At 46.0% G+C, this 25,567-nt stretch overlaps 1 protein-coding gene across 10 annotated transcripts in view; it reads left to right on the top strand.

Moving 5' to 3' along the window:
- Window positions 1-25,567, top strand: part of SMOC1 (SPARC related modular calcium binding 1) — a 184,094-nt gene that overhangs the window by 150,138 nt on the left and 8,389 nt on the right. For all 10 annotated transcript variants that reach the window (XM_068162116.1, XM_068162118.1, XM_068162117.1 and 7 more), the window contains 4 exons: window positions 2,793-2,985; window positions 3,900-3,982; window positions 7,392-7,497; window positions 18,670-18,917. In XM_068162116.1, the coding sequence (XP_068018217.1) occupies window positions 2,793-2,985; window positions 3,900-3,982; window positions 7,392-7,497; window positions 18,670-18,917 (630 nt within the window). The remainder of the gene's footprint in view (window positions 1-2,792; window positions 2,986-3,899; window positions 3,983-7,391; window positions 7,498-18,669; window positions 18,918-25,567) is intronic.

Genomic DNA, 25,567 nt, shown 5'->3' on the forward strand with positions numbered 1-25,567 from the left:
CCTCACCTCGAGCCTAAACTTCCCCTGGTGCAGCTTGAGACTGTGTCCTCTTGTTCTGGTGCTGGTTGCCTGGGAGAAGAGACCAACCCCCACCTGGCTACAACCACCCTTCAGGTAGTTGTAGAGAGCAATAAGGTCTCCCCTGAGCCTCCTCTTCTCCAGGATAAACAATCCCAGCTCCTTCAGCCTCTCCTTGCAGGGCTTGTGCTCAAGGCCTCTCCCCAGCCTCATTGCCCTTCTCTGGACACGTTCAAGTGTCTCAATGTCCTTCTTAAACTGAGGGGCCCAGAATTGGGCACAGTACTCAACGTGTGGCCTTACTGGGCAGTCCATTCCCATGGCCAATCACTCTTTCTGTGAAGAACTTATTCCTAACATCCAGCCTAAACCTCCCCTGTTGCAGCTTGAGACTGTGTCCTCTTGCTCTGACACAGGTTGTCTGGGAGAAGAGACCAATCCCCACCTGGCTACAGCCTCCCTTCAGGTGGTTGTAGAGAGCAATAAGGTCTCCCCTGATTTAGATAGGGAAAATTCCTGGAATGTGGCTCTCTTCATCAGAAGTGTTTTTTCTGTTTTTTCTTTTCTTTTGCTTATTATATAAAATGATGATAGGGGATTCTGCCCCTGTTTTGCTTCCCCAAGCTGCATGAATGATCCCCTTCACCTGAGGGCCAAGGTGTGAATTGCTGTCAGCAGAGCAATCCAAAGCTATGGCCTCTAGTGATGTAAGTGGTCTGTTAAGGAGCCTGCTGGCCTCTTGCTCAATGGCTTCTCTGTCCACTTACAGCTTGGGAATGGCCACAGGGCTTTTTTTTTTTTGTGATGTGAAATCTGTCAGCAAAGTGAAGTCAGCTTAAATATCAGCAGAGGCTTGAGCTTCCTTTCATTTTCTTTGTTGACTTTATCCCCTCCTGCTCCTTCCTGATCAAGTTTCTCTCTGCTTGAGTCAGACTTGCCAACACTTAGAAATTTTTATTCTGTTTCTGTTGTGTGGATCTGTGTGTGGTAAAGCTCAGATGCCCTTCACATTCCCAGCCTCAACAGTGATCTGAAATGCTGAGTTAGACCATTCTGGATCTCTGAGACTCCATAGCTTCTACAGTTCAATTGGAAACCAGTAACAGTGCTTCTGGTACCCAAAACATGCTGTACTCAGGTGAAACTGTGCAGACCAGTTGGAGTTTTTTGTGTTGTACCTGCTGCTGCCAGGCTGAGGAATTCTGGTTGCATCCTGCACCACAATTTGTCACCAAAATATAAGAGGTGGGGTACAGACAGGCAGGCAAAATACACAGAAACAGTGAGCATGTGTTAGTTGTGTGCTGAGCCTGTCCCAGGGGCAGGATGTTGAGGTCATGTTGTGTCTGCTGGCTGACCATGCAAACATCTGCAGGTCTGGGATGAACCTGGGGTGTCATTGCCTGTCAGTGTTGAAGCATTTTATGTATCGAAAGCTTTAGAGAATTCTTGGCTGTGGCAAGGATTTTCAGATAATGTGGCTGGTTTATAAAATAGAAGAAAAAAACCACAATCTGTGAGGGAGTGGAAAACTGGGGAAGGAGAGAGCAACTGTTTCTGTTTTCTGTCACTCTCCTATGAGTTATATTGTTGTCTTTTTTCACCCTGGACTTAGACATATTTTTAATCCTCTGATCAGCTGCCCTGACTGCTTTCTGTCCTTTAAGCATGTGTTTTTGTCTGTCTGTGATACCTTCGGTGTTTTCCAAAGTTGAGATAGTTTTCCTACTCCTCAAAGGGCTAGAGTGTTTGAAGACCTGCAGATGAGGACTTCTGGCTGTTGAGCCAAACAAGTCTTAATGTCTAGGTACTCTGTGCATGTCTTCCCCCTTTAATGGCTGGACCATGTAATAAGCAGAACCTCTCTGGCACCTCTCTCTACATCCATCATTACTCTGCAGGCAGTGGTTGAAGAGACAGTGTTAGGGTCAAAAGTATCAGGCTAGCTGTAATAGCCACTTCTGGACTTCTTTCTGTTCTTTGGTGTGTGCCATCTGTGTACTCTATCCTTTAGCTGATGATATCTTTGAAAATAACCATTTCTGTGTAATAAACTATTAAGGGACAGAGTTTTGCCTACTCCTTGGCAGGAAGCCATACTGGGTGCCCTCAGTTTTCCAGGTGAGGCTAAGGGTGGAGCGTGCTGGAGAGGCAATGGCAGTGTGGGTGGAATGGGATATCCCTTTCTGTTCCCTGCAGCAGGTGTGTGTGCAGGTGCTCTGCACTAGATAAAGCAGTGTTAAAATAACTTTCTGCACCTCTTGGAATCGTGTTGGAGAGATGCTATTGAGTGGGAAGAGTACATTGCAGTCTGGAGAAAGAGATGGTGGGGGGAGTGCAGGGTGTTTGCCTCCTTTCTTTAGTTGGAAAATACAAGCCACAATTTAGGGTCTCTCAGGATGCAAAAATGTCATCTGGGAAGTGCTTACTCCATGGCTGCAGTAGTTTGTTTTGCTTATTGTTATCTGGTAGCTCTGTTCCACAACCCATGTGAATGGGAGCAGGTTTTCCTGCTGTTCCTGGCTTGCTGTACACTTGGCAGTCAATATCTATAATCCATAATCTTCTTGTGTCACAGCTCAATGCAGAAGAAAGCTTTCAACCCAGAAGTCTGCAGGTTCCTAGGGACCTAGACATGCTTGTGTTTGCTGAGAAGGAAACAGACACAAAGGTCTGCTGATGTGAAGGATGCCCATACGCTGCTTAGCTGAGGAAGGTGATGTTGATTTGACTTTTTTTTCTCTGCTCCCTCCAACCTCCATCCTGTCTTGCAGAGAAAGTTCACTCCTGTGACCAGGAAAGGCAGAGCGCCCTGGAGGAGGCCAGACAGAACCCCCGGGAGGGTATCGTCATTCCCGAGTGTGCTCCTGGAGGGCTCTACAAACCAGTGCAATGCCACCAGTCGACTGGGTACTGCTGGTGTGTCCTGGTGGACACGGGACGCCCCTTGCCTGGTACTTCCACTCGGTAAGTGACCTGGGCCTGGTAAGATGCCTGCATGGAGAAGATGTGATGGAAAAAATACTGTTGCTATATCGGATGAGTTCCTACTTCTAGAGCAATTAACTTTGTACTACCTTCCTTTAGAGCTAGCAGTGCCCTTTGTGATGCTTGCTATTGAATGTGACTGTGCAGTTCCCTCTTTGTAGGAGTTGGTGCATAGGTACCACCGCACTCAGTCGCCTCTGTGTTAAGTGTCCATGCAAAACAGCCGCCTGCTTTTTATCTCAGGATTACAGCTTTTGCACAGTAGCAGAGATCGGAGCTTTGCTGAAGAGGACAAGACAAGGGCATGAGCAGTGAAAAGACAAGTGGCATTGTTGTATTATCTTCTGCTTTATATTTCCATGCTGTGGCCACATGGACCTTGACCAGTAGAGATTTAGAAGGCTGCTCGGTTGTGCGTTGGTAGATTTGTACGCCAGCGATAGATTTTGCTCTAAGTTACTCTGTATCTTAAAACTGTCAGGGAAATCTTTTCTCCCTTCAGGTTTGGAAACAAACTGTGGGTCTGGCATGCTATAAAAACCGGCCAGTAGGAGTCAGAACCTCAGTTCTGCTAGATAGCAATGCTGCAGGGCATGGACAGGTTTGAAAATAAGCTCAGCCTGTGCCCACTAGAATTGGAAGAGGGCCTTGTGCTCTTTGTGGGTTTGGATTGGTAGCTGGTATGGGACTCCAGAGGGTACTGTCAGTTTTCTCTCCACTGCTGCTGCTGTTGTTGACTGTCCATAAGCAGACAGATGCCTGAGAGTAATATTTCTTCTACAGGTTTATTGGTTTCCCCTGCAGTAAGCAGATAAGACACAATCCCTTAGCAACCATCTGATGACACTAAAGGTATATCACATAGTTTAGCATCTGCTGTTCTCCTTTTTCAGCTATGAGACCCCAGTGTGTGAAAGCGATGCCAGATCGAAGAGCACAGAGATTGATGATCCATTCAAGGACAGAGAGCTTCCAGGTCAGAGAGGAACAAGATCCTGTCTCTGCCTTCTTCCCTTGTCTCACCTTGGGACTCTTAAGAGGCCAAGAATATTACTGAGGAGATGGGGGATTTCCCTTACTGTGCATGTTTTACCGTAGCTTTTATTCTATATTATTTTGGATCACCTCCAGTTTCAGCAGTAACTGGAAAAGGCTGGGAGTATCCTGGGGCCAGGTTTTGTCTGGGATAAGAATTTTTAGGAGAGAAACATGGGTGCTTGGAAGTCCCCTGGGGGAGGAAAGCCTGGCCAGGACAGGGCCTTTTCCATTTAACAGGGGTTTTCAGCAACTTGGTGCTCCCTGAGCAGTGAAGGAGGACACAGCTGTCTGTTGTCAGTGGACCAACTGGCTCCCTGACACTGCAAGGACCAGGCAGGGCAGAGTTTGTGGTGCACTAAGATATCCCTAATTTTCTACCAGGGACCCACTTTATGTCTCATTGATGCTTGTTTTAATGTCCTTATTTTCCTTCTTAACAGTAACAAGTGACAATCCATAATTTACTGTTTGCTTACCTGCCTTCTGCTTGGAAGATGTGCTAGGCATAGATGTCTGTGCAGCTCTTGAAAAGGTGCTCTGGTTCTTGACTTTCCAAGGAATAGAGTGAGGGGCCCTCACTGACAGGTCAGCCATTGCTCTCCTAGGTCCCTCCCCACCACGAGGGAGTGGTAGAGATCAAGAACTCTGCAAAAAGAGCTGATAGCTCCAGATCTACTACATCTTCTCATGGCCTTTTCTAGGGCTAGCATAAAGTGATTTTTTTTTCTGAGCAGATTAGCAAAGGAAATGAGATTGCTTTGAGATTTGCCTTCTGTGTCTCCTAATTCTTCTGCTGGCTTCTGATCTTGGGCACCATAGCTTTCTGCTTAGCAACCCTGCCCTCGGCAGGGCTGCTAAAGCAGCTCCTCACTTTCACAGGTCACGTAGAAATTTTCTGTCTGCCTCCCTCTCACATTCAAATGAAATTGGTCAATTGGTTCACGTGTTACTTCAGGGGGTAGAGGGAGGGAAACCAGGTAAATGATTGCATTAAGTCTCATTTCCTTAGGAAGTCATGCTAAAATAGACTAACCTTACATCTTTTCTTCTCCTTCCCCTTCTCTCCTTGCTTTACTGTCTCTCCCTGCACTTTTCATCTGCCTTTCCAGAACTCCTCTGTAAAAGCCCTTTGCTTATAGGCTTTTTGAGACTCTCTGATCTCTCAGGAAGACAGAATGGTTTTCTTTGCCTTCTCTCTCCCCTTCTGACAAGGGGATAGGGAGTACTTGATGCAGAAGAGGACACATGATGCTCTGTAGCTTAGTGGTCTGATCCCAGTATCAGACTCCAGGCGAGTTCTCTTCTTAGCTCAAGCCACTTTCCTGTGCCCGAATAAGCTTTCAGCTCTGTGCTTAGCCGCATTGGCTGGCATGATGGCTCTTGCCAGGGAAAATACCCTCATCTATAGAGAGAGACTAGGAGATGGAGGACTTGATCCTGGTTTGTCTGCCTGAGATGCTGTATGATCTTTTGATGCAGACTTGAGGTTTATTTCATTAGCTGCCCGTTGTATGCAGAAATTCACCGGTGAGCCAGAACTGCAGAGAGTGAGAAAGGATGTTTCTTTACTTTTTCTTCTACTCTTATTTCTCAGCAGAAATTAATTTTAAGCAAAACCCCTAGTTCAATTTGAGACTGATCATTCCATTTGCACTCAGTTCTGTAAGGGAGACCCCATGCCTAGTTCTTCTTCTAGAAGTCTGCTCCTTCTTCAGACTCTTGGTGCTGCAGGGAGTGTGTTCCTTGGCCTATTTGAAGACACTCTGCAGAGGCCAAGGTAGGGGAGACACAAGTTCAGATCCTTGCACACCTACATGTAGCCTCTTCACAAACTGTCACAGCTGTGGCCAAAAGAAAGAAGGAGGGAAAGTGTTGCTTGCACATAGCAAATGGCAAGCTGCTAATTCCTGCAGACGGTGAGATGCTGAGGCCCCAGGGAGATGACTTCTAGCGAATGGTTTTTCAACCTTCTCATTACTGCAACAAAAAGCTCCTTTAAGTGAGTGGTCTACTCTGGCTGCCATAGCAGCTTACCCATTACAATGCTGACATTTTCTGGACCATGTGCCAAACAAATGCTGAGGTGTGGGGGGGTTTGGGGTCTGTGTGTAATGCACATAGTATGGAGACAGGCGAGGGACTGTTGGTTAACTATTACAGAGAACAGAGCTTGTAAAGCTGCAGAGGAGGAAGTTTTGTCAGGTCAGTTTGCAAGCTGCTTTTGGCTGTCAAGGGATTACATTAAGTTTTGGGTGCTCTGTTTGGGGTACACATGCTTCTCTGCTTGTCTGAGAAAAGCAGAAAGTGTTGACACTGCTGTGTGTTGCTGGGGAGGCTGTCTTCTGATGTCTGCTGCCTCAGTTGGCTGACTGCCTCCTAAGTGCAAGGTGGTTTGGGGAAAGAGAGAAGGTGAGGATTCTATGTGGTGATGGCTCCTCTGTCGAATCAGAAGACAATGGGGTGGGAAGTGATGGGGTTTGGAGGTGGTGGGTTGAAGTTCAGAGTACTCTTTCCTTGGTAGGCTAGACCAATTGTTAGTGTTGACATGGTAGTAAACGAAGCATGCTTTTGCTCCTTTTAAAAGCAAGGGAACTGCATAAGTTGCCTCAAAGGTGAGGAGATGGAGAATTTCCTCATGGCTGTATCATAACAGGCTGGCACTGTTAAGGGCAGGAGACTCAGTCTGTGGTTATGATGGTGGGGAACTAAATGACCTCAGTGCTAAGTAATGGAAAAGGTTACCAAGCTTGTCTTCAGCCCTCTTTGTCCTGCTGCAGTCAGCAGTGACTGGGGCTGATTACCACGTGTTGACTTAGACTGCACGTGTGGTCATGCAAAGAGCTGAATTGTTGTGGTAGCTGCTGGCAGGCAGCACTCTCTGAAGAGGAGAGTGCAAGCAGGAGTCCTTGCTTTGGCTCCTGTTTTGTGAAGCTTTAAGTTGTCAGTTATGACCTCAGAACAGCCATGTTTGCAGAGGAAGATGACCCAGGAGGTAATGAATTGTTTTGTGAATTTCTCTGTAAGTGTCACCATGGGAACTCCTGTCTGCCAGGCACTTCCAGCACATCCCTGTGGTTATGCTGGTAGAGAAGTGGGAGAGGCTATAAAGCTAACCACATGGTCTTCCTGCCAGATATTGTTGGTGACCCTGTGTGTGCCTGCACAAAAGCAGCAGGACCAATTGCTACTCAAAGAAACTCACTGAGGGATTCTTCTGCCTTTCTTAGGAACTGTGGTTATGGCCACCATGTTACAAATACAGGAGGTTCTGGCTGATTCATAGTGAACTGGGGTAGGAGACCGATCCTGTGTGTTCTTGCATTAAACCTCCTCTTTTCTTTCTACAGGCTGCCCAGAAGGGAAGAAAGTTGAATTTATTACCAGCTTACTTGATGCTCTGACTACAGACATGGTACAGGCTATAAACTCGGCAGCACCTACTGGGGGTGGGAGGTGAGTCCAGAAAGCGCTTGAGCTGAATTCCACCAAGGTGGCTGCAGAGCTCTGGGTGCCCCTGAAGTGGGGGCGGGAGGGAAAGGTCTTACTGTGTGCAGATTTGGGTACTTCTGGGTTGCTGGGTAAGGAGCTGAGGCTGCATCTTCAGAAACTGCTCTCTCCTGTCTGCTTTCTCCCGCCCCTCCTCCCTGGCAGCTGCTCTGCCATAAAGGTTAGTATAGCCCATTTGAAGTGTGAAATGACTGCTCAGTGGGAGGAAATGGCTTGTTCTTTTGTCCCTTGGTGCATGAAAAGACCTAATAAAATGCAAATGGATTGAAGGAGACCGTGTGGCCTAGTGGCTACCATAGGGAGTGAAGAATGCAAACCAAATTCTTGGCTGTACCAGCCCTGTGGTTTTGCTGTGGGACTGGAGCCAGCCAGCCGACTAGGAGAGAGGAGCTGTTTTTCATGGCCCTTTCCTGCGACCAGCAGCAGGTCAGGCCGGTTGCAAGAGGTGGGCAGATGTCTGCTTTCTGGGCAACCAGAGAAAAGCTGAGGGCTTGTCTCCCCCTTCTGCTTGGTAACAGCAAAGCCCCTTAGCACAGCTGCCGCAGTGCTGTGGCAGGACAGGTCATGGAGGGATATAAAAAGTGCTGTGTTGCCTCACCCAGGCAAAGCTGCTCTGCTTCTGGGTTCCCCTTCTGTATGAGGAGTCAGTCCTAGGGATGCCACAACTCTTCTGCTCTTGTTCATGGGAGTGTAGAGATGAAGGAGGCACCTTTGTGCATGTTGTACAGCTGTGGGTATTCCTCTTAACTTGGTGAGAGTAATGTTGAAGCCCTACTATTGTTTATCAAAATACAGAATGAGGCAGTGTCGTCTTTTAACGGGGCGGGGGGGGATGTAGGAAAGATGGGGATGGTCTTTTTTAGCGGGGCCTGTTGCAACAGGACAAGGGGCAATGGTTTTAAACTAAAAGAAAGTAGATTTAGACTGACTACAAGGAAGAAATGGTTTACAGTGAAGGTGGTGAAGTGCTGGTCCCTGTTGCCCAGGGAGGTGGTGGATGCCCCATCCCTGGAAACATTCAAGATGGGATTGGCGAGGGCTCTGATCAGACTGATCTAGTTAAAGATGCCCCTGCTCACTGCAGGGGACTTGGACTAGATGACCTTTAAAGGTCACTTCTAACCCAAAGCACTCCATAATTCTAAGACAAAAAACTTCCTGGGTGGCACCTCTGTGCCTCTTGATTTACAAGTCAGGGCAATGGCTGAGCGCCTGCGTGCTGACTATTCTGTAACCCTTTCAATTAGTCGTATAGACTTAGCATGTCTGTATTCATATAAACAGGATGAAAAATGCCCTAAGGATGGGAAATGCATCGTTCTCTCCCAGCCACGAGCATTCCAGTGTCAATTCTCTCTAGTTTGCATGGTTCAAATGCAGTGGGTAGGCATAGTGAGAAGCCCTAGAGTATTTGGTATTTATTTGGCGTCTTTGGCGCTGAACCCAGCCAATGTAATCATCACTCTTAAAATAAAGTTTAATATAAGTCAGTATTGGTGGGACCAGAGATGTATGCCCCCACTGCACTTCTATAAACCAGCAGGCTTGCTTCCTAACGTTGTCCAAGCTTTGTGTATTCCTCAATTTGCAATAGAAGCCTTTCTGGTAAAATTTTTTCACTGTGCAGCTCTTCTCACAGTCGTCCTGCTGATTTATTTTCAGTTCCAGTGTTGGCAGCCCAGTTGCCATGGGAAAAAAAGAAATCTTTTAGCAGGCTGCCCTTTGTAAGGCAGAAGACTTCTACTACCCAAATGCTCTGCCTGCCCACAGCCACCACTAAATTGAGGAAACTGCTCTGGCATAAGCTTCCATGCACATCAGCTAGGCTAAGCACGGATCCCCAAGAACATGCATCAAGCTTTTCCATCCCACCATGCCATTATTTTGAAGGGGGGGGGGAAAGAAAGGGAAAAAAAAAAAAAAAAAAGAAGAAAAAAAGGCATTTCAAGGAATTTTTGGTACTTATATAATAACGGGAAGGCATGTGTTGAGTCCTTTCCTCACTAATATCCACTGTTGTCTGCGTGACCTAACTTGACTTTGGCACTAGAAATGAAAGCTGCTTTCCAAGGTGAAGGGATATTTACTTATAGGATTAATCATAGGTCTAAATAATTTCCAGCCTTAACAACTAAAAAAATACTGACTTTATGACAGTGCTTATCCTGTATTTCCCTAGCCCAGGTTTTCTGAGGAGGTCATGTTGAAAAGAAAGGCCCCATCCCTGGAGGTGTTTAAGCCCAGGCTGGATGAGGCTCTGGCCAGCCTGATCTAGTGTGGGATGTCCCTGCCCATGGCAGGGGGATTGGAATTAGATGATCCTTGTGGTCCCTTCCAACCCTGACTGATACTATGATACTATGAAAATCTAGGGATCCAAGCCATCTGACTTTTCTTCATGTCAGTTTTCACACCTTCATGTCAGTTTTCTGACAAGCATTGCTTGTTGCAGACTTTCCCATTTTTGCCATAAAGATGGCAGAACAGGTTGTGTATTTAAACATACACTGGTTCCCTCTGTAGCCTGCCTCTTTCTCTTACTTCACAGTGCTCAGCATTTCATCCTCGTGGGCCTCTTTTAGAGTTTGAACAAATGCACCAAATGATCTGAGGCAAATTCTTAACATATCATCAGCAAAGCTTGTGTCTGTTGCAGGGGGAAGCCTGGCAAAGAGCAAGCTGTACCCTCATGCCAGTTAGCTTCATTTGTTGTCCAATATGTTCTAATCAATCAGAGAAGCAGCATGTAGGAGTTTTAGGGAAGGGGAGGAGTATTGATGTTTCTTCATGAGAGCAGAGATGATACCTGCTTGTACTATGCATCTTTAGTATCAGCATTAAAATACAGGACCAAACACAGAGAAGAGCCTTTCTAAAGGGTCATGGATGGGCAAAGCCTAATGGTCAGTGTCTTAAGGAGCTCAGCCTTCCTTAGGATATTAAATTAAAAATGATTTTGTATAATCTGATCATCTTCATAGGGACAAAGGCTCTGAAGGCTCTTTAATCTAGCGGGAAAGAACATGATTAGCTGAATATAAACAAAGTTGTGATCAAAATGTCTTTAAAGTGAGGGCAATTCAAAGACGGAATGAAGTCATGAGAGAGGTTACAGATTCCTCCTTTAAGGCTTTCATCTTGTGTGTGTGATGCCTTTCAGAAAGACTTGCTTTAGCCAAACATGAGTTATGGTCCTAAGAGAAATTCAATTCACTTTCTGTATGATACACAGGAAATCAGATTAGATTACCCTGCCGCCTTCAGTTGGAATCTGGATGTGTGAGTGAAAACTTCTTGCATTTGCTGAGCGTCTTCCTCTTCAAGGCTGTACCAATTTACGCTGCAAAGCCATCTGCAGCTTTGCAATTAATGTCCATATTAGCTTTTCTGGGGAGGGTAGGGAGGAGCGTGGGGAGAAACGATAGAGATCTGGCTTTAAAATACTACACAGAGCTGTGTTAAATTACACACTTGATACTTGGCACACAGGAAAACAGTCTAGTAGCAGCAAAGCGAGGTTGTACCACTTGGATTGCTGCAGGCCATGTAAGTAAAACCTGATAAGACTTTTTTTATTGGGCATGCTTAAAACAACCTTGTAATCCCTTATAGGTCTTGTCTCGTTTAAGCAAGTTCAAAGCTATTGACTTTAATTGAGTTACTCTTGTTTTACAATAATGTAAATGAGATGAGAACTTCCCTTCCTCATGGCCCTGGTTTATATTACAGCAAAATAGCCAAGCAGACTTCATTTTAGACTTTTGAAGCAGAAAATCTCTGGTAAAACTTAAGACTATTCTTAAGTTTATGTAGTAACTCCAAGGCACATCTTTTTACTGTATGTTTTCAGAGTAATTAAGGGAGAGCTTGTAGGAAATTGGTTTCCTAAGTGGTGTTTGGTATCCTTTTGGGAAAAAAATGCAGAGCTGAAACAGTTGATGTATATGTCTTGTGTAGCAAGAATGGCACTTATTAGATTATAGGCTTTGCTTTTAGTACACTTTAGTCTATTTTCTAATTTGGACACATCACACAGAGCCTAAATTAAAATGGAGCAAAGGGAATCCCAGCTTGGGTTTCCCTGATCTGAGAAACTCTTTGGTCCCCGCCAATTCAGAAATGAGTTTTGGTTGCCAAAACGTGTGCACTATGGCTTACTACCTTACCAGGACAAATATTACTGTCCTGTGGAACTTAGGGTTAAAAAGGAGCTTCCAACAGCCCCCCACATCAGGTAACACAGCTGCTGTGTTCCCTCCATTTTGAGCTGCCAATTATACCCCATGTAATAGCCCTGAAAAGTACTTCAGGAAATTGCCCCCAAGGTTCCCTTTCATGCTTTAGCTGAGCAGTTTGAAGTAGGCAAGCACAGCTCAGCACATCTCCAGGATGTTCTGAAGCCAAGACATGTTTTAAATAAAGATTGACACTTTCAAACGGTGTGGGGAAGTTAATGCCCAGCTCCTGTTGCATTTCAGTTGAAGTTGGATGCCAACTTCTCTTTGTGCTCCCATGGAAATTCTAGCCTAATTAAAATTAGGGGAGAGTTCGTGTAAGAGGAGGATCTTTGAACAGTCAGTAAAGAGTAAAGTGAGGTGATTTTTACACCTAAATGATTTATCCCACAATCTTCAGAAAAGCATTCAGAACAGTGTTTCATACACAGATGGAGAGAAGAGGAAGAGACTGAGCCTGTAATAAGAAGACAACTTAAGCTCTAACTGTAGAGGAACTACGCATTCCTGGTAATGAATTTGGACTGTGAAGCACACTTTTCTTTTGTCTGAACACAGCATAGTTGGGTGTTGTTTTTTTTTTGTCTTCCTGATTCTTTGATTACAGTAAAGGGAGAATGATAAAACAAATACAGGATCCTTTTACAATTCCATTAAAGGCCTGAACCCTCTTTGGTTCAAGCTGTGCTCCACTGTTACACTCTTTAACTTTATAATAGATGACTGCAGAGAGCGACAAAATGAGTAAGAAATGGAAGCAGAGCACGAACAATGCTGAATTTACCTCAGTTTAAATCATCACTTTCCACCACTCCCTGCAGGCACCTCGATAAACCTGGTCAGTGCTGTCATTGATGTTGACTGACAAGATCTTTCCTGCCACTTAGGTGACAAAATTAATAGATGAGGGGCGAGCAACTGATGTCATTTACCTGGACCTGAGCAAAGCCTTCGACACTGTCCCGCACCACATCCTGGTCTCCAGACTGGTGACACATGGGTTTGATGGGTGGACCACTAGATGGATAAGGAACTGGCTTGATGGCCGCACCCAAAGAGTGGCTGTCAATGGCTCCATGTCCCAGTGGAGGCCAGTGACAAGCAGAGTCCCTCAAGGATCAGTCCTGGGACCTGTCTTATTCAACATCTTTGTGGGTGACATGGACAGTGGCATTGAGTGCACCCTCAGCAAGTTTGCTGATGACACCAAGCTGTGTGGTGCAGCAGACACGCTGGAGGGAAGGGAGGCCATCCAGAGAGACCTTGACAGGCTGGAGAGGTGGGCACAAGCCAACCTCATGAAGTTCAATAAGAGCAAGTGCAGGGTCCTGCATCTGGGTCGAGGCAATCCCAGGCACAAATCCAGGCTGGGCAGTGACTGGCTGGAAAGTAGCCCTGAGGAGAGCGACTTGGGGGTGCTGGTGGACAAAAAGCTCAACATGAGCTCTCAGTGTGCACTTGCAGCCCGCAAAGCCAATCAGATCCTGGGCTGCATCAGGAGAAGTGTGGCTAGCAGGTCGAGGGAGGTGATCCTCCCCCTCTACTCAGCCCTGGTGAGACCCCACCTGGAGTACTGTGTCCAGTTCTGGAGCCCCTATTACAAGAGGAATGTGGAGGTGCTGGAACGTGTCCAGAGAAGGGCCACAAGGATGATCAGAGGGCTGGAGCACCTCTCCTATGAGGGCAGACTGAAGGAGTTGGGGCTGTTCAGTCTGCAGAAGAGAAGGCTCTGAGGTGACCTAATTGTGGCCTTCCAGTATCTGAAAGGGGCCTATAGGAAGGCTGGGGAAGGACTTCTCAGGATCTCAGGTAGTGATAGGACTAGGGGGAATGGAATGAAGCTGGAGGTGGGGAGATTCAGGCTAGATGTGAGGAGGAGGTTCTTCACCATGAGAGTGGTGAAACCCTGGAATGTGTTGTCCAGGGAGGTGGTCGAGGCCCCGTCCCTGGGGATGTTTAAGAGCAGGCTGGATGAGGCTCTGGCCAGCCTGATGTAGTGTGGGGTGTCCCTGCCCGTGGCAGGGGGGTTGGAACTAGATGATCCTTGTGGTCCCTTCCAACCCTGAATGAAACTATGAAACTTCTTTAGCTTCACTTTGATCTGTTCTTAGCAGCAGCAGCACCAAGCAAGGTATGCATCCTTGCAAAGTGTTTTCAAATCATAGAAGCCTCCAACTTTAACCTTGACCACAAACATACCTTATGTGGTAGGACTGGAAGCTGGACTGATTGTTTATATTTTCTTTCTAATCCGTTGGCAGTTTCTTGTGCATTAGTGTTCTTTCATCTTGGAATAGCTTCTTTTGGTTTATAGTCTATATAGTTATATATAGTTTTATAGCTTGCAGTCCAGTTAGGTGGTGTTAGGCTGGCCTTACTCCCCTTCCCTCCTCCTGCCTCTGCCACTGTTGCTGCTACATAATGCTTATATTACAAAAGAGTAGGTTTTATAAAGTAAGGTCGTCAAACAAATTATCATCTGCTGCAACCCTGCAGATGTTCCAGGAGCGAAGGATCAGCTTTGGTAGGGATGAACAGTTCTCTTTAGTAAAATTTAGTGATATGTATTACACTTTGATGGCACAGTTGTGTATGGGATAATGGGATTGCACACTGTGCATGGTTCTGTATGTGAGTTTGCAGCTCTTGTATACTTTTTCCTATGTACCTCCCTTTCTTCCCTGCTCCTGCCCACCCTGTTACCTCCTTTCTTGCATGGACCCTCAAGAGCTGGAAAGCATTACAGGCTGAATGCAAAGTGCATGGTCAAGATGTCTCCTCAGTATATTGGCATATTCTTCTCTCTCTGCTCCAGAATTCAGTGCAGCCGCAAAAGCTGCAGGTCCGTGTTTTTTTCACATCTTTTTTATACCTGTACCCCAGTTACACCAGCTGTGGAAGTGTGTCTCGACTGTAAATCAGTATTGTTAAAAGTAGCAGTACTATAGCTCACATACCTCCAAGCACAAGCCACCTAGGTAAGTATCCTCCTCCTGTGAGGGAGCACATTAAACAGGAGGAGGAGGAGCAAAAGCCTAATTAGAGAATACTGTATACTCAATAGCAACACATGCATTAGAAAGCTGAGAGGGCAGTTCCCTGTCCTAGGCTGTTAATGACAGACCACGCTTCTCTTCATTGTTAGGCTGTGGGTGGGCTTATGCTGCATGAAGGAGCCAAACTTGCTGGCTTCTGTATGGAAGTAATCCAGCAACAGCAGATCGTATTTGGAAAACCCACTTGCACAAAGCTCTTTGCTTACCCAGCACTCATTCTTCAGGACTGATTGTTTTGCCAAAGAGGAACAATTAGGAAGAAAAGCAAGTGCAGCTGTAGTCATCCCATGGAGGCTGAGAATGCTGTCTGCATTCGGTAATGTCTGTCTTTACTAGGTCTTACAAAACTGCAACAGCATTGGAGTGAGAGGCTGGAATTGAGTGGATTTTTATGTGACTAGATATGCTGTTTTTCTGTGCTGGCAGTTGAGAATGTACAAAGCAGCTTTGTTCTCTTTTGGTCTGATTCATTTATGGTCCAAATAAGTAGAGAGGAAGGCTTGAAGTTGAAATGAAGTTTGCATCTGAAGGCTGATGTATTTCTCTTGCAACAGTGATGGAGAGGTAATAGAGGGCAACTCACCTGAAATAGTCCCAAGTCTGTGCTTGCAGCACAAGTAGTGCCTCAGATTGATTTCAGCTGATCCAGCAGGTATGCTTGTTGTCATGGCACATCACCAAAGCTAGGTGGCTTAGCAGTGCTGTGAAATTGCATCAATTCACGTTTTGTGGATGGTGCTTAAGTGTCTTGCATGGGCAGCTGTCAGTCAGGATGGTTAGATAGGGTGTTGTAACCTCAGCCTTCTTTAGTATATCATGTCATTTCACAAGCCTGGGAGATGGGGCTGTGCCAAGATGATGTGGAACCACCACCTTCTGGGATTCTGGCTGGATGATCATCACAAGGGGCAGGCAACCAGCTCAGGAGCTGCAGTCCCACTAAGCCAGCCAGCAGGAAGTGATAAAAACTCCAAGATGGCAATATCTTCCTTCCTTCCTCCTACAATAGTTTAACTCCTTTTAGCTTCATTAGCATGCTGCAGTTTTCAACATGGGCTCTCAGGTTTGTAATGGCAAAAAATGGATATCTTGTCACCTCATGAGTCAATGTATTTGCATTAGCCAGTGGATTTCTCTGATTTTCTTTATGGAAGTGCTGAACAAAACTTATGTTGTCTCTCCTGGTAACTCTTAAGAGCTTCTCCTTTGTGTGCCTCTGAAAAAGCAGCACTTTTATGTCCTCCTAAGTGTCACTTCAGCAGGTAGAGAGAAGTTTGTGCCCCTGTCTGTCTCCCTGCTGTTGGTTCTAAGATGCTCTGCTATTTTCTCCAGCTCTGCCGCTCCAGTTGTGGGCCTTCAGGATACTAGGAGCTGGCCAAGGTGTAGACAAGGGGAGTCTCACATGCAAAAGATTGGGTTTTAATCTTCTATCTCAGCAAAAGCAGAATAATTTTCCTTACAATGCAGAAATTCCCTGTGGCTGTTGGAAACATGCTAGCCTTCAAGTGATAGCCAGCTCATTTCCAAAAGGCAGAGGCCAATGGCTGTGTTCATAAATGTCATAAAAACAAGCCACAGGATGTGTTTTTATTCTCTCCTGCCACCCTGGTCTTCACATTCAGTTTCAAGGCTCCAAAACTCTGGGCACTGCCTTAGCTTCCTGGGGAGATTTTTACAGTTTCTGCTTGTCCACAGGTGGCTCCAAGATTGCCTTGTATTTTGGCTCCCTAAACTGGGCCAAACATACTCCCAACCTCTTCTTCCTTCCTCACAGTGTTTATCTGGGACCAGACTGTATACTGACCAGATGCTGTGCCTGACTGCCAGGCTTTTTTTTTTTTCAGCTGAGAATGAAATTATGGAGGAGATAGTTTCAAATAAAACATGGGGGAAGCCATCGAGTACTGCACAGTTTATTTGCCTCTCCCTCCTCTGTGTGTGTACTTATTCTGAGGATCCAGATGTCTCTGTATTGGAGCTACTCTTCTAAATTGTGCTCTCATTTGTAAAAGCTGTCAGAGAAAGTTAATGTGGATCTCAGATCTCCACTGGAGCTCCAGTGCTTTCTCTCTGAATGTTGCAGACTCCTCCTCACTAGAGATTTGAGTCACAGAATCACCAAGGTTGGAAAAAACCTCAAAGATCATCAAGTCCAGCCTGTCACCACAGACCTCATGACTAAACCATGGCACCAAGTGCCACATCCAATCCCCTCTTGAGCACCTCCAGGGATGGTGACTCCACCACACTCCCTGGGCAGCACATTCCAATGGCGAACGACTCTCTCAGTGAAGAACTTTCTCCTCACCTCGAGCCTAAACCTCCTCTGGTGCAGCTTGAGACTGTGTCCTCTTGTTCTGGTGCTGGTTGCTTGAGAGAAGAGACCAACCCCCTCCTGGCTACAGTCACCCCTCAGGTAGTTGTAGACAGCACCATGAAGTACCATGATGGAAGGACCGAGGCTGTATTTGAGAGACAAAAGGATTTTCTCCCTTCTAGTTCCCAACAAAGCCATGTTCTGTCATCGTTAAATATATATCCTACCTGTTTCTGAAACTAGATTTATGACAGTCTTGAAACACATTTTGTAAGGTACCTGGGTTTGTATTTCCCCATCAGCTGGAGTGCCCCAAACTCACACCAGAATCTGGCTAGTGGCAGCGCGCAGCTGGTCCTTCTCTTACTGCTGGGGAAGGAATTAGACAGCAGCTGGAGGTGTCTCCTGGAATAAGTCAGACCAACCAGTGCCAGTCTAGTGTGCCTAACTACCTATCCACTAATTTCCATGTACTGAAATGCTTTATTCTTGGGAGGAAAAAGGCGTAAGTCTTAGCCTCATTTCAGCACCATTTCAGCTTTCTCTGTTGGCACAGTCACTACATGGAGAAAAGGTTAGAGTGAATTTTAAGGAATTCCTTAGAGTTTCTTTCCTGGTTCTCTGTATCCCTGAGGAATAAGCCCTAACCACTGCTGCAGAGGACCAGGCATGTAAATGTTACACCACAACAGTGCCTGTACATGATGACTTGATGTTGAATGCCAGCGTTCTGTACCTGTGAATCTTAACTGCTGCTTTTCCTTCTGCTCCTCTTCTCCTCCCTGAGGTTGTTCGTTGTTGTCCACAGAATGAGAATGTGAGTCAAATAATGCCAAAATTGTAATGTCACAGTGAGTAAGAGATGGAACACATGGAAGCAGCCAGTTTTGTAGTATTGCTTTTAATGGATTTGTGGTGCTTGTCTGCTGTGGAGTTCTTGTAGATAAATCAACCATGTGAAAAGCATTAAATACAATGAAAATATGGCCCAGGAGTTCAGATCACATAGATACAGCAGGAATGTTGCATCTTGTCATGGACATTTTCAAATAATGAATGTGCTAGGCATTAAATGAATTTGTTCCTTTTCTGAAGTTTAGATGTTGCTGCTGCAAACTACCGTGACAGCTAAGTGGTTCTCCTGCTGGTAACTTCAATGGGAATCCAAGGGTCTGAAGGGCTGTGGAGATTGCCTCTCACCCTCTAAAGGGAGATCCTTCTAGGATTAGGTAGTGTTTCAGCAAATGGTATGAGGGCCTACTGGGGGTATCAGTCTCCAGGAATCTCTTGGCACCACTTGTTAATGCTAAAGGACATTTAAAGAAAAAGGCCATCTCTCTCAAAAGAGCCCAGCTGGAAGGAGGAGATTGTAAGACCTTCACATCTCGCCTGATTCAAATACGGCATAGTGCATGTCTGACTCGGTGATCGGCTCTGCTTCCTTAGTGTGTGCTTGATGGTGTTGGTGAGAGCAGCCACTTCTCAGGGGCCTGTGCTTCCTCTCTTCCAGATTCTCTGAGCCAGACCCCAGCCACACACTGGAGGAGCGAGTGGTACACTGGTACTTCAGTCAGCTGGACAACAACAGCAGCAATGACATCAACAAGCGGGAGCTGAAGCCTTTCAAGCGTTATGTCAAGAAGAAAGCCAAGCCCAAGAAGTGTGCCCGGCGTTTCACTGACTACTGTGACCTCAACAAAGACAAGTCAATCTCACTTCAGGAGCTGAAAGGGTGCTTGGGAGTCAGCAAGGAAGGAGGTGAGTGCTTTTCCTTCCCTGCTGCATGTAGATAGAAGACCAATGTGGAGTTACAGCAAGCTCACCCATGATTCAAGTGTGCCACAGTTTGTTTGAGAATGAGTGTAACTAATACCCTGCCATGCAAATGTAATTCATTGTTTGTGTTGTGGCTCTGTCTTATATCCCTTATCACAGACCATTTAGCTAAGCCCTGTGCAGAAACAAGGCAAAAAAGATGAGCCTTGCTCAGAGCTCTGCTTGTACTGTAGAAATTCTTTGAAACTGCAGTTCAGATCAGGTCTGTCCTGAGCAGTACACTGCTAACAATATTCTGTTCTCTCAACCATGTAGTCTGGATGATGTATGAGCCAGAATAGACCCAGTCCTTCTTCAGAGACCCTGCTGGCTAACAGAAATAATATTTATTTCCATTGCTAAATCCAGCATGCAGGAAAGTGGATAACACAGAGGGAACAGCTCAGAAAGAACAAGGTTCTACTATTGCCCTTTTATAGAGTTAAATTGCACTTAAGATTGTGGGAGAAACAGGGCATAAGAATAACATATTATTTTCCTTTCTGTTTAGAGCCTGAGCAGCCAGCTCACCCTCCTTCCTTTACTCTCTCTCTCATCTTCACCTCATCTTCTGCTAGGACATGGATCAAAGTGATGGTTTTGGAAATTCTAGTAATTGAAACTGCTCAACCCAAGTTCAATAATTATCAGTCATACTCCACTGCAGGCAGACTTGCTTGGCAGGAGAAGGCAAACAGGGAGATTCCAGGGGTCTAAGTTTCCTGTGCAGGTGTTTTGGCTGTGCATACAGCTCTTGTTATAACCATTGTGCCAGTTGGGAAGAGTGGGGAGCTTGATTTCTTCGGTCTCAACCTGCCCTTGGTTCTTTGCTCGGGTCTGACATGAGTGGGAAAGGGAGGCAGTGCATTTGAGTGTTGGGATGTTGCCTTTTCTAGTTGCTTCACAAATATTTTTTGTTACCATAATAAGCACATTGCATGACTTGTCAGCTGTGAGAAGCAATCAGCTTCCCTAGCACACTGGAGTTTTTTTTTCTTCTTAGTCATCAGTACCTTGCTGAGGAATGACATACCAAAATAGCAACCTTATTCCTTAATTTTATTACTTTCCCTACAAGACAAATATGCCAAATGAGTTTTATTGCTATTTGGCCTGGAATAAGACTCTCTGGAATCTGTTGCCTTGGCCAACCGACTGTTCAAAATTTACTTTATGGAAAGGGATATAAAAAAGAAGGAGAGAAGGAAGAAAATGTGACTCTCTGAGCCCATGTGAAGGGAAAAGAAAGCAGTGAGGCATTGCCATGAGTACCTGACTGCCCGACTATTTGCTGAGAACTCAACCTTGACCTTTCAGGGTTTCTTCCATTGTATGAGGACAGGGTGTGTGTGCAAAAGGGGCTCTGACCTTGTTTTATTATACAGCTCCCCTCTGCTGCTAAAGGCTTGAGAGGCTTTGGGGATCAAAGATCAGTGGGTGAGTTATCAGTGGGCAGGAGGACTGAGGGAAGCTAAAGAATGAAGAGGCCTGAAAAAGACAGCAGAGGAGAGAGTGCAGGGAGCAGGTAAGAACATGCAGGAGAGAACTGAGGGATACTGCAGAGTATGCAAATTTGATAGGGGTCTTTTTGAAGAAGTCATGAATTTCTGAGGTGGTAGATGATGTATTTGCTCTGCTTTGTATTCAGAAGAGCTCCTGCATTAAGAAATAGAGTAGAATAGAATTAACCAGGTTGGAAAAGACCTTCGAGATCATTGAGTCCAACCTATCATCCAACACTATCTAATCAACTAAACCTTGGCACCAAGCACCCTATCCAGTCTCTTCCTAAACACCTCCAGTGATGGTGACTCCACCACCTCCCTGGGCAGCCCATTCCAATGGCCAATCACTCTTTCTGTGAAGAACTTCTTCCTAACATCCAGCCTAAACCTCCCCTGACACAGCTTGAGACTGTGTCCTCTTGTTCTGGTGCTGGGTGCCTGAGAGAAGAGACCAACCCCCACCTGGCTACAACCTCCCTTCAGGTAGTTATAGACAGCAAGAAGGTCTCCCCTGAGCCTCCTCTTCTCTGGGCTAAGCAACCCCAGCTCCCTCAGCCTCTCCTCACAGGGCTTGTGCTCCAAACCCCTCCCCAGCTTTGTTGCCCTTCTCTGGGCATGTTCCAGCAAGTCAACATCTTTTCTAAACTGAGGGGCCCAGAACTGGACACAGGACTCAAGGTGTGGCCTAACCAGTGCTGAGTACAGGAGCACAACGACTTCCCTGCTTCTGCTGGCCACACTGTTCCTGATACAGGCCAGGATGCCATTGGCCTTCTTGGCCACCTGGGCACACTGCTGGCTCATGTTCAGCCAGCTGTCAATCAGTACCCCCAGGTCCCTTTCTGCCTGGCCGCTCTCCAGCCACTCAGTCCCCAGCCTGTAGCACTGCATGGGGTTGTTGTGGCCAACCCCTTCTCCAGATCTCTCTTGTCCTGGTCATGGATGTGTGCAGGCCATGCATTTGCTCTCTGTTTCTTTTTCTGTACTGTGGCCTTCAAACAGCAGGGTCTGAGGTCACTATGGGTCCAAGCCCAGAGCTAGTTGGGGACCTTCTTGATGACATACTTTCACCAGTCACATGAAACCAAACATTTTGATGGAAATGTTTCTGTTTCAACAGAATCTTTGCTAGAAAGGTTTTTCTGATCTGTATTGGATGAGGAGGGGTTGGAAGGAAGGGAGGAAAGGTCATGATTTCCCTTTGATATACTTCATTACAACTGAATTTGCTCAGATGTTCCAAATCCTAGTTGAATATCCAGCAGCATAAGGACTAAAGTGAAGTGAGTCATTCCAGGTGAGTGTGCCTCCTGCTAGGCTAGATGAGGACTTGTAATGATTTTGCAAGTGCAATTTAATACAAATTTTGTATTTGGGGTTGAGATGCTGAGGAAAACAAAGCTAAGTTAAGGCTTCTGCACTGTTTTGCCCTTTTTTGGTTTTGTTGTTTTGTGGTGATGTTGTTGTTGTGGCCAGTTCCACCCAGATGTAGAAAGCATTGCTTGAAGGAAGCAGAGAGCAGAAGTAAATTGGCACTCTTATTGCCTCTTGGGCACTAGACAGGATTCAGCTGGGATATTCTTAAAGGATAAACCTGAACCTCAGCTCTTTGCAGCTTAAGATAAAGTCTGTCTGAGATGCATAGTTCTGTCTGTATTTCCCTCTTCAGCAGGTTCTTGGTGCCTGTGGTATCCTACTATGTGGGTGTTGCCAGCCAGTGAGGAAAACAGCTGTGTAGTCCTCCAGCAAGCCTTACTCTTGTCATCTTTATGATGACTGTTGTGGTTTAACCCTTGCAGACAACATGGCCACTCGCTGACTCCCTGCAGTGTGGTGGGGGAGAGGATTAGAAGAGCAAAAGTGAGAAAACTTGTGGGTTGAGATAATGACAGTTTAACAGGTAAAGCAAAAACTGTGCATGCAAGCAAAGCAAAACAAGGAATTCATTCTCTGCTTCCCATCAGCAGGCAGCTGTTCAGCCACCTCCAGGCAAGCAGCGCTCCATCACACATCATGGTTACTTGGGAAGACAAACACCATTCTGAAACACCTCCTTCTTTCTTCCCATAGCTTTATATGCTCAGCATGACATCATATATGGAATATCCCATTGTTTAGTGGAGGTCAGCTCTCCCAGCTGTGTCCCCTCCTAACTTCTTGTGCACCTGCAGCCTACTCACTTGTAGGGTGGTGAGAGAAGCATAAATGCCTTGTTTGTGTCTAAGCACTGCTCAGTAGCAGCGGAAACATCTCTGTATAATAAACCTTATTTCCATCACAAATCCATAGTATAGCCCCATGCTAGCTACTGTAAGAAAAGCAACTCTATCCCAACCCAAATCAGTACGCTCTCTACCCCTTATTCCACTGCATTTACATCATGCTCAGGTATCACACCATCCAACACAACCTCATTAACCACCATGCTGCATCCCATCTGTTGATACAATACACAGATAATATTTCCTTACTCTGTACCAAATGTTCATAAAAATGCCTGTTTAGTCCCTGACCTTGGGCTCTTTCTGTTACGGTGGTCACTTAGAACAGAAGTGGTGTGCATGGAGTCACTGGGCACCAGAGCCAGTTCAGGTCAGCACTTACATTGTTTCTTGTAATTCCTCCCCTCCATTCATTTGGGTGGTTCCTGCCATAACAATTCCCATAATATACAACTCAAGTCCCAGGTAACAACAATTTAAAGGCCTTTCCATTACAGTCTCCACCCCTGGTCCTTTTGGATTAGACTGTTTGGTCTAAAATAGCAATGAATTCCTGCCTTTGTCCCTGCTCCAGCTTGGATTTATCCACAGACTGCAATCCCTTAGGGGTGCACCTGCTCCAAGTGGAGCCTTATCTGTGAGCCATGTTCTTCTCAAGGCTGTACCTGCTGCAGCACAAACTTATCCACAGCCCCTGTCACTCTGAGGTGCACCTGTTCCAGCATGGCCTTATCTGTGGGTCAAGAATACCTTCAGAGATATACCTGCTCCAGTGTGGCATTACCCACACCCACAGTCCTTTCAGAACAGAACATGGCCTTACTCGTGGCTTAAGTCCTTCCATAGGCACACCTGCCTTATCCATGGCCATACATTTTAAGGTGTCCAGCATGACTTTGTGCACAGCCACTGATGCTTCAAGGTATGTACCTCATCTTTGGACCACAGTACCTTCAGAGGTATACTTGCTGTGGCATAGACATAACCACAGCCACAGGTGCTTCAAGATACACCTGCTGCTCTGTGAACTTCTTCACAGCCACAGATGCTTTGAGGTCTCCTGCTCCCATGTGGCCTCATGCACAGGTCACAGTCCATTCAACTGGAGTTCATGCTGGAGTTCCAGCTTGGCTAGTACAGCAGCACAGAAACAGCAATGCCTTGGCCATCTGCCAGCCCAGGCACATCATCACTGCTGTTATCAAAATGTTCCCAGGCACGTCAGAGTCAGATGATCAGCAGCACAGCAGTGAAAGCTAAAAGCAGCACTAATGAGCACTAGACTCTAACACACAGTGAGGCAAGCCAGCCCTGTGGCAAGCAGAAGAGCCTGTCAACAGGCAATAGCAGCTGGAAATTCAATCTAGTATGTTCCAGTCAAATCTGTTGTTATTTCAAACCCTTTGAGCCCCAGGACTGTTATGGTTTAACCCCCTCTGGCAACTAAGCCCCACACAGCTACTCACTCCTCCTCGGTGGAATGGGGGAGAGGATCAGAAGTCAGAAAACTTGTGGTGAGCTGAGAGAGAGGTAAAGGAAAAGCTGTGCATGCAAGCAAAGCAAAATAAGGAATTCATTCACTGTTTCCCATCAGCAGGCAGGTGTTCAGCCATCCCCAGGAAAGCAGAGCTCCATCACACATCATGGTGACTTGGGAAGACAAACACCATCATTCCAAATGTCCACACCTCCTTCCTTCTTCCCCCAGCTTTCTGTGCTGAGCATGACATCATGTCATGTGGAATATATTCCCTTTGCTTAGCTGGGACATCTTCTCCTTTCACAGGCTACTCATTGGTGGTGTGGTGAGAGAGGCAGAAAAGGCCCTGTTGTGTCTATGCACTGCTCAGCAGTAACACACATCCTTGGGTTATCAACCCTGTTTTCATCACAAATCCAAAGGCATAGCCTCATACTAGCTACTGTGAAGAAAATAAACTCTATCCCAGCCAAAACCAGCACAATGACCTAGAAAGTTACTAGTAAATCTGCTAAGTCTGATGGCCACTTTGAACAGCTCTTGCCCCTCTGCTTAAACCAGATGTGTTTCTGTCAGGGGCAACTTGGATGGAAAAATGCCATTCCTCAATCTCAGAATGCAGTAGCCAAATAGAGACAGTCTTTGAGGACTTGCAGAACCCTGCAAATGATTCCTTAAATTGGGGCAAAAGAGACATGGGAGGGCTTGTAGCTCAAAGTATGCCAGAAGTAGTCTTTGCCATCATTTGATCTAGGATTGTCTGTTTGAGGAATCGTGGAAGGAAAACAGACTGATTTACTGCCTGTTAAATGTTAACATTCATCAGTGCAGTCTGCACAGCCCGGGTTAAGGGGAGAACCATCTGTGATCAAAGAACAAATTTAACTCTCTGTGTTAGTCCAAAGGCAGGATTCTTGGGAGAAGATGGACATGCACTTTAAAGCTTTGCTGGAAAGTTACTGGACTCAAGATTAATTTGAGTTCAGCAATCTCAGAGAGGAGGACTGTAGGCTTATACTAGTGCTGGCTGTAAAATGCTGGAGTTGAGTTTTACCTCTATATTCTTCCAAATTCAGAAGACAAAGTCAGCATTTTGTGCCTGCCCAAAGAGGAGCTAAGGGATTAAGCAGTGAAGAAATGTCCCTCTGCCAGCTGAGAGGAAGCTTCCTTCTGCCAGTTCAGATCCCGTGATTGCTTTGCCATCCAAGAGCTTGTCGATGGTAGGTGTTGGGCCTGCTTCACAGGCCATGAGGACTTCTGGGGTGGAACCCAGCCACTGTCTCTGCCAACAGCCAGCTACCAAGAGCACAGTCCACAAACAGGATCAAAATGTCTTAATTAAGAAGTCTGTGGGTGTAATTAAACAGTATGTCACTTTCTACTGGA

The sequence above is a fragment of the Melanerpes formicivorus genome, unplaced genomic scaffold, assembly GCF_026170545.1.
Source record: "Melanerpes formicivorus ecotype bairdi unplaced genomic scaffold, bMelFor1.0.p_v2 SCAF_62, whole genome shotgun sequence".
Classification (NCBI taxonomy): Eukaryota; Metazoa; Chordata; class Aves; order Piciformes; family Picidae; genus Melanerpes; species Melanerpes formicivorus.